Source organism: Pygoscelis adeliae, unplaced genomic scaffold (assembly GCF_000699105.1).
Source record: "Pygoscelis adeliae isolate BGI_AS28 unplaced genomic scaffold, ASM69910v1 Scaffold421, whole genome shotgun sequence".
In the NCBI taxonomy this organism is placed as follows: domain Eukaryota; kingdom Metazoa; phylum Chordata; class Aves; order Sphenisciformes; family Spheniscidae; genus Pygoscelis; species Pygoscelis adeliae.
The window spans coordinates 147,899-156,806 of record NW_008824011.1 but is presented as its reverse complement, the minus strand read 5'-3'; the positions used below and the strand labels follow the sequence as shown (position 1 = coordinate 156,806).

Sequence of the window (8,908 nt, the reverse complement as noted above, 5' to 3'; positions counted from 1 at the left end):
TGAAAACCTGGCCGTGAATGAAAGGCCAGCAGTGGCAGCTGTCCCAGACACCCCAGTACAGAGAGGCGAGGCCAGTCCCCATGGTGAGCCTGCAAAAATCTCGGCTGGTTTTCTGAGACATCCAGGACACTCCAGAGCTGCCATTTCCTCCGCAGATGCAACAAGAGGGCACAGAGTCACCCTAAAATATTTCCCACTGCTAGAAAAGGGGAAATCAGCCCAGAGGAACAATGGCAGAGCTTACAACAGAGGGTGAAGAGGAATTCAGCCTCAGGGAAAACTGGAGAGCAGCAGTTAAACAACCCCAAAGGTCATGCCCAGTCCGTTTATCCTACTGGGGACAGACTATGAAAGAAATTTTTCTTCCATGGTCCTTTTACTCAACTCAGCTCACCCATACAATGGCCCATCCAGCACCTGTGGGAACGAGCATGTCATGGACCCAGCGCAGGAGCTCCTCGACTGAGCACACAACAGGCTCAGATCTCTGTTTGTGAGGATGAAGCCTCCCATGCTGATACCTCACTTGTGTTCACTGGCAGCCGCTTTCCCCACAGCCGCCTCCACCTCCTGCGTGGCCCGCAACACGGCTCCAGCAGCAGTCTCCCTGGGGTTTCTGCGGGTGCATCCTGCTTGCACGATCCCCTAAGACATATCCTCCTGCGAGGCACCCCATTGGAGCCAGGGAGCTGGGCCTCCCAGAGCCCAGGAACAGTAGTCTCCACGACAAAGGGCTTCTCAGAGACGATCTCTTACTTAGGAGGAACCACAAGCATGATAAACTCTGCAGACACGGGTCCCTGCCTTTAAGATTTTAGTTGCCTTTATAAAGGCAGAAGGTAATGTTTGAAGAGCAATAGCTCAGTGTGTCTGGCATACAACAGACCAGAATATGCAAATGCCCTCCTCATTCCCTGTATCATTAGTGCTGATGGGCTTTATACAGGAGACCAGAAAATTAGCCATTGCAGCCTCCCAGACTGCAATAGCTGCACATCAGGGAGACAATGATCTGAACCATCTCGAGTTCAGAGACAGACTTCATCCTCCCAGTGTGAAATCAGACCCTCTCTCTTGAAAGAAAATCAGAGGATTTTTTTGTTTGAAGATTGATAAACTGCAGCAATATTCCTGAGCACCCTGCAGGTCCCCACTCAGCTGGGGCTCAGAGACAGGTTAAGGATCCCTGACCCTGCCTGGCTGATTTTTGTCTGGCAGGGGACGATAATGCAGATCCCACTGATAGAAAAAACATGTTTCTGACACTAATATAGTGCTCATTAGAGTCCAGCCCAGAAGAGTGACAAGTGGCAGAGACAGGAATTAAAGCACTGGTGACAGACTCAGAGACACTGGTTACAACGGGCTCTGGCAGTACCGCGGTCCGAAGCCCAGACCCGACAGCTCCGGGGTCACAATTACAAAAGAAGCAGCAATTAGTGACATTAGATATTAAAGTGAGTGGCACTAAGAGCAAAGCAGACCTGGCGAAATAGAGTCAGAGCCGCCATTGTGCCAAGTTCCACTCCGCAGCAAAGACCTGGCTGTCCGCATGCAAAATGCCAGGCTGATAAACACGTACTGCTACCCCTACCAGCACCAAGGTGCCCTGTGCTGCTCAGGGTTGCCTCGCTCGGTCCACAGCAACAACACAGCCAGGCAAAGCCAGCTGTGGCTCTCTGGGAGGCCATCTCCACCGCAGCCCAAGGGGCAGAGCTTTTACCAGCGCATCCCCTGCTCCTTCGCACAGAAAACCCTCTGATGGCAGGCTTTGCCACAAGAGGAGATCCTGCCATCCTTACAGGCAAGGCCTCAGAAAGGTTTTACCCAAGTGAAGGTCACAATTTGTTCTTCAGAAGTTAGGGTATGACAGAGCCTCATGATGGGGAGGGCCCCAACTCCCTGACCCTGACAGGCAGCAAGGTCAGGGTCAGACAGTTGTCTTGAAATGACACAAAGCACTACCTGCCAGAGAGAAAGTGGGCAAAACAGGGAGAGATGAGGCATCCCACCAAAGCTGGAGGGAGACAGAAAGCAGCAGAGGGACCTGCCGGCCACTACCGCAACTGCCCCTAGCTCAGCCCTCCGAGGGACACCGAATATGGCACGGCCATCGGCCCCAGGACTTTTACAAGCTTCTCTCATGGATGGACCACAACGTTTCTCTTGCTTGTGCAACATCACCGCAAACCCCTGAAGTGTAGGAAAGGAGGAAACGGTCCCATGACATGTAACAAGCAATCGTCTGGAAAGTGCATGACTGAAACAACAGCTAATCAGCTTGGACAATTAACCTCTGCTCCTAATTCTTATGATGCACATACAAAAATGAGTAAATTACTAAACAGCCCAGCTGGCATACCTTCAGGATGGACATGATAAGGATGAAGGGAATGGTATTTGGACAGGCTGAGGTGGCATTTCTGGGCCTCTCTCCAGATCTTATTACTGGAAACCTGTCACTCAGGAGGAGGCTGTTCTGCTGGATTTACCGGCAGAGGAATCCCCAGCTCAGGCAGGCACAGGGCGCTTCTGCCTTATCCAGATCCTGCGCCCTGTCTCACATACGCAGCTCACAGAGCTTCAGAGGAGCTTGCTCAGATGCAAACCTCTCTCTGGCATTGACAGACAGCTCTGGAAGCTCCTTGTAGAAGTCTGGGGGAGCATCACTGAGTGTTTGGGGTGGGAGGGCTGGGGCTGCAGAGACAGCCTGAGTAGCTTGTCCAGGCTTCTCAACAAGCACACTGGAAATCACTTTGTGGCAGCTGACAAGGGAGACAAATGGGAGCCAGAAGTCTCTTCCTGGCACTCTTGCCATGTCACAAGGGCAGTTGGCATTGCCACAACCTGCCTGTCATCCTTTCTGTGGGGTACAACAAGGATTAGGAGTGGCAACAGATTCCCACAGCACAGCCAGCACACGCTCTGGCTTTGGGGAACACATCCAAGGGCTGAACGAACACAATTATCTTTATGCAATGTTGCACATTTCAGGTTTGCTGTGCATGAGCAGCAGATCCCTCCCTGACTGCTCGGCTACCAGATAAGGTTTCTCCCCATGGGGAAGGCTGGGCCTGTACACTTGTGAAGTTTAATCGAGTGGAGATTTTATCTTCAGAATCTGGGGCAAAAGGAAAGCTGCTTCCATGTCCTCACCGCACGCACAGGGCTCGGGGTGCAGGCCAACCAGCCCTTTCAGAGATCTCCCTCCCACAAAGCCTTCTGCTGTCCCCCATCAGCCACCCCAAAGCACACTAGCACTGTTTGGTGGGGCAAGAGGGGCATCCTTGGCAGCATGCTGGGTGAGGGCTATTAGAGAGGCAAGCCATCACAGGCAGAAGATGGGGCGTGACTGTCCTGCTCCAGGGAGTTTCTGCAGGTCTGTTTACGTGACTGCCTCGATAAGGAGCTTCCGCTTGCCCTAAACACACGTTAAATCAGTGTTAAAGTGGCATCAGGAGGTGCCACGAAGTGCCACAGAGCAGCCAGACTGACAGAAGAAACGGGGAGAGCAGAGTGGTGCTGTCCTTGCCCACAGGAGAAAACGGATCACCTCTGTGCCGTGGGAAAGGGGGTCTGCATCAGAGCCGGGAACAAACCCACCCCACAGAAAGCCCTTCCTTGCCTATGAGGTCACAGCAGCCAGCAACATCAGCTGGTTGTCACTAATGGCACCACTCCTACTCAGCACCCCCCGTGACTCCCAGGACACCCCACAGCCCTGCAGAGGCTGCACCTCCCGGATCCACAGCGGAGAAGGGATGGATGCTGCCACGGGGCATGCTGCCCTTGCTGCAGGGAGGTGCAGGAGAAGCAACCTCCATCCCTGAGCCACACAGCATCGCAGCACCCCCACACCATGCCCAGCCCAGCGAGATGATCCTCCCAGGGACTGTCATGTCATGTTATGTCTTCTCAGGTCCATCCTCCACCCACTCCAGCATAAGCATTTCTGCTGCTGTTTCTGCTGCAACTCTTTAAACTTCTGTCCAACTGGTTACTGACCTGCCTGAGAATGTGACCCAGCTGCACATATTTTTAGGCTTAACTACGTATTTGTGCTGAGGCAGAACACAAGTATGCTGGTTTCAGGCTCCCAGCCTCAACAGGGAGCATGGGAGGAGCTATTTCGGTATGGAAAGGGCAGCTCCACATTTTTTCTCTGCCTCAAAGTGCAAGTGGCATTGAACTCTTCCCAAGACAGAACTTGCTCTTGCACTTTGGAAGAGGCAGCCATGGCAATCCTGGAGCCACACGCTGGGAATCCAGGCACAGACAGCCTCAGCATCCATGGAGATGCCATCGCTAAACTAGGCCCCTTTCAGCTCTCTAATCTCATCAACATTCCTCAGTAGTTCCCCTAAAGAAGGATCTGTTATCGCAGCCTGTAGGTTCCCACACAGGCCATACCAAGGCAGACTGTTTGCCGAGTACAGGCAAAGAGGGAGGTGGAGGGGGATTTGCAACTCACAGTGTTATTCTTGTCTTGAAAGCACATCTGCTTAAGAGACAGAAGCCCTGGTGAAGGACTGGCAGCCATGCAGCTCCCCTGTTGTGAGCTGCAGCACAGAGGGGGGCAACTCCCTGGCACCGCTGAACCTGTGGGCACTGATCTTTGCGATGTCGCAGGTTGTGGTAGACACTGCGGCTCTCAGCAGCAGTGCATCCTGCTGGTCCACAAAGGACAGAAAAGTCCTCTCTAGCAGCTTTCCAAGACGGCAACGATCATGTGCAAGGCACAATGCCAGACCTGGGCCTCCCCTTGAGCCACTGGCACAGATGCCCCTACCAGAAACAGGCAGCTCTACTCTGCACCGGGATCTGCATCAGCAAAAGATGCACCAAGCAGATAAATGGCCTCAGGTCATATCACTGCTCTGCCTGCCAGCACTTTGAAGCCACAGATACAGAAGGCAGGCAGAGCCTCCCGGCATAAAGGGGTGTGAAACAAAAGCAAAGAACTGAGCCCAGGCTGCCATGCACAGAGTAGCTTCCTCCCCATTATTATTGGAAACAAAAGAAAAACCCCACCTAGGTAGAGGGTAAAGCCTCAGATCTGCCAGCACTGATGCTGTAGCACCCTGGCCTTGCCGAGGCATCCGGCAGCAGCATTGCCTGAGCCCGTCTCTCCCCCTGCTGGTACCCAGCGCCGGGGAAGGGGCTCTGCGGGGCCGCTGGTGCGGCTGTCAGCAGGTGGGATGAGCAGGGGCGTTGGGCCAGTCCAGAGTTGTGGGCAGCAGGTCCGCTGGCAATGCCTGAGTCACCACGGGAATGTACCGAGAGCCAGTGCCTGGGAAGGAGGTCAGCTGGCGCTGAATGTTCTCATTGCCGGAGCGCTGCTGAGCACTGCAGCGGCTCCACTCCAGGTGCAAGACCTCCCAGAGCGGGGCAGACCCATGGACACTCCCTGCTCCCACAGGGAACACAGGTATCGCATCACTGAGGAATACCTACCTGCCCGGTACACACCTAGTGGTAACTACACTCCCTTTCACACCTCTGAAGCATGGAAATGAAACTTTGCAAAGCCTACTCTTTGCAAAGCATTGCTAGTGATCACAAAGCCATACGCCCTTCCTCCACCTGGCCGCAAGGAAGAAAGCTCTTCCTGACAGGTCTGGGGCACCGGCACTGCGGGTCTGGGAGGCACCCAGCCCTTTGGAAAGAGCACTCCCAAGCCATCAGGCATCCCGTCAAACAGGAGTCTCCCCCGCCACAAGATACTGGCGCCACGCAGAGAAGTTGTTTCTGTGCCAAGCACATTTGGCCAACAGGCAGCAAAGAAAGAATTTACCAGAATGGGAGCACGAAGAGCAGCAAAGCACAGTGTCCTCCGTAAGGCTCACGACCAGAGGTGCCAGGGCACGGCAGCTCCCCAGAGCCAGAGAACCCTGTCCACCCTGTATGGCACCCCTTCCCTCACACACAAAGATGTCAAACTGCTTTTTAATGGAGGCTTTAGAAAACGGCATATAGCGCAGGCTTTCAGGGGGACGGGAGGGATAGGACATCCCTGCTGTGCTGTAAAATGGCACCTGAAGCAATTTTGCTCCCACAGTGTGCCCCGAGGTGGGAATAACTTAAACAGAAACAAACATGAAATGCAACCAGCACCTGCAGATGATGGACGAGGGGTCAAGCTCAAACTTGGTTCACTTTTCTCCCTGGTAGGTTCCTAGATCTAAGGTGCTTCAGACGGTGCAAAGTCCTCACACTTGCCCTGTCTGAGCAGCACAGATTTCATCCTCATGAAGGATTCTCAGTGCTGGAAACTCTCCAGAGTCACCCTCCAGCCTCAGAAAAACTAATCAATGGACAAAGGGTTAAAAGACATTTAAAGGAAATCAGAGGTCCCAATACAATTTGGGAGCCATTCAGTTCTCCGTCACTTCTGTCCACCCTATGGCAATATTTCTATAACTATATTTACTGCCTGCTGCTAATGTCATAGCCTGCATTTGCCACTTAGCAGGAGGGGCAAATTCAGCCTGAAAGGCTGCATTTTCCAATGCAGTTATATCAGCCGGTATTACAAGCCCCAGGGAGCAGACAACATCCTGGTCTGTACAGAGATTATCAACGGGACTTCTGAGTGGCCAGGCAGGCTGTGGCCACGCTAGGTCACAATAAAGGGAGTTCTCCAGGCAGAGTGTTCTTGCCCCAACACCCATTGCTGGATGATGCTCAGCTCACCCTGCGCAGCTTCCAGAGTCTCCGACCACTTTCACAACTAACTACAGGGCAGGGGGGAATTAAAAAATAAAAATAATCAATAGTAAGCTCCTCTGTCCAGGTCTCTCTTCTGATTTCTGGAGGAGACCTTCAGTTCCAATTACTTGTCTAAGTGATGGCAAGTGTTTGAAATATAAATGGCAATCTTGACAGGACGAGGGGAGCACTTTCCCAGCACCTCCCTTCCCGCTCTTGCTGGGATGGAATTTATCACGAACAATAAGCCCTTGCACATGAAGCTGCTTAAAAGAGACAGGAGGTAGCACAGAGACAAGGGAAGGTGCACCCCAGTGCCTGTCATTCTGCATGAGGAGGGCAATTAGCCACTCTCAATCCCTTCAGATCAGCTGGTTCAATTCACTATTGTGCAAAACTTCTTTTACCAAAGCTCTTGTTTACAAGTGTCTCTGAAGGGTAGTGGAAATTCAACAGCAGCTTGCAGTCTACAGCTAAAAATATCAGTTTGACTACCAGGGAAAATTGCTGTGTATTGCTTTGCAGGACTGTTTATTGGAGAACTAGCTCCTATGTATTTCAAATCAAAGCTGCAACAGAAGGGAATTTATCTGGAAAACTACCTAGCAAACTCTATCTACAACAAAGCTGTTAAAAAGGTCTTACATTTTTCATAAGGAGAAGGGAGAAAGAATCAAAGTCCATTTCCTCTTGGCTATAGAGATAAACATTAGACAAATGTATATCTTTTGTTGAAAAGGTTAAAAATGAATGCATGACAGCATCAGATGCAGGTATCAGATACATATACACAGCTTTAAAGACTTTTTATCATGTCATTTTCTTTTAACATTTGTAAGATTGAAGCCAAACATTCTGGAGAATTCCTAAAAAGCAGACAACACATCAAACATGCTTCCGCACTCTCAAAAGGTGAAGTTTTTCATGTCAAATACAGACACTCAGAGCAAAGCCGTTCAGTGCCTAACAAAGATACCCCACCCAGTCCCTTTTTGCAAGCTGTGGAAGTCCATGGTTTGCAAACCCCCACAGCCACAGGGGTGATCAAGCTGTGGGTGTACGCACAAGCACGCCCTGGTGACATGCGGAGTCGGCCACCCCTCACTCCTGGCGCACCCCGATCCAGACTCACCTTGTCGGAGCAGCTCCAGGGAACCCTCTGCAGGGAAGGCCCCCAGGTCGACCAGGATGGCTTCACTGTTACCACATCTGAGGGACTTCACACAGACATGTCAGCCCAGCACCATCCACCATGCAATGACTTCCACATCGTAGCCACCATTCTGTGCTTCAAGCACAGCTTCCAGTCAAACGCTGAGAGCCAATGCTTCATCCACGGCTCCAGCACCAAGAGCTGCCCTAAGAGCCAGCATCCTTGTGACTCACATCATAGCACACATTGTGCGGGCAAAGCAAAAGACCCCTTTTTGTCTCAGGGAATAAAAAGCAGCAAAAGCACGGTCTCCTGGGTCAGGAAGCTCCAGAACAGACTCACCAAACACATTTTACACATTAGAGCTAGTCCAAGACTCAGTAAAGCCACTGCTCTAGTAGAGCTGTGCTGATCCTACAGCTGTAATTTGATGGATGTAAAATTACAGCACGGAATTTCAGTGTACAAGAGCAAAGAAAGTCCTAGGTCATGTTTTAATTTATTATTGCTCTTGGACACCGAGAGGACTTCATTTGTCATAAGGACTCCAGAAATTATGGGAAAAGAGCATCAGCAAGCCTGTGATGTACGTACAGCAACAGAGCACAGCATTCAGCTGCACCATGTGTACGCAACAGTCCAAAAAGGTTGTCAGAGTTAAATTAAAAGGTGGACATGAACTTTGCTGGATGCCAATATTTTTATTGGCTCTGCATCAAGCACTTCACTTGCAACTCACGCCTCCACAGAAAGACAGCATGAAGTTTGGGAAGGGTCTCGGTGGGCTGGGACAGCTGTGCCTACCGCTTCATGCAGAATCACAACTGAGGACACAAAGAAGCAAAACCAAACCAAAACAAAAAAAGGCCAAAGAAGCCCAGACGCTCTGTCGCACAGAGTGATGGAAGGACAGCGCATTCCCACAGCGCATTCCTCTCCAAGGTGAGGTCTCCCTTCTCAAGCTGCGCCTTGCCTCTTCCCCGTTCCTCCCCGGCCTCACCTCGCACCCCAGAGCTGGTTTTGTCGTTACTCGGCTGTATCCCTACA

At 51.6% G+C, this 8,908-nt stretch overlaps 1 protein-coding gene across 1 annotated transcript in view; it reads right to left on the bottom strand.

Moving 5' to 3' along the window:
• Nucleotides 1–8,108, bottom strand: part of RND2 (Rho family GTPase 2) — an 18,615-nt gene extending 10,507 nt beyond the window's left edge. The window contains exons 1-2 of the mRNA XM_009326841.1: nt 8,095–8,108; nt 7,841–7,917 (exon numbers count right to left, since the gene is read on the bottom strand). Of these exons, the coding sequence (XP_009325116.1) occupies nt 7,841–7,917; nt 8,095–8,108 (91 nt within the window). The remainder of the gene's footprint in view (nt 1–7,840; nt 7,918–8,094) is intronic.
• Nucleotides 8,109–8,908: the final 800 nt, after the last annotated feature.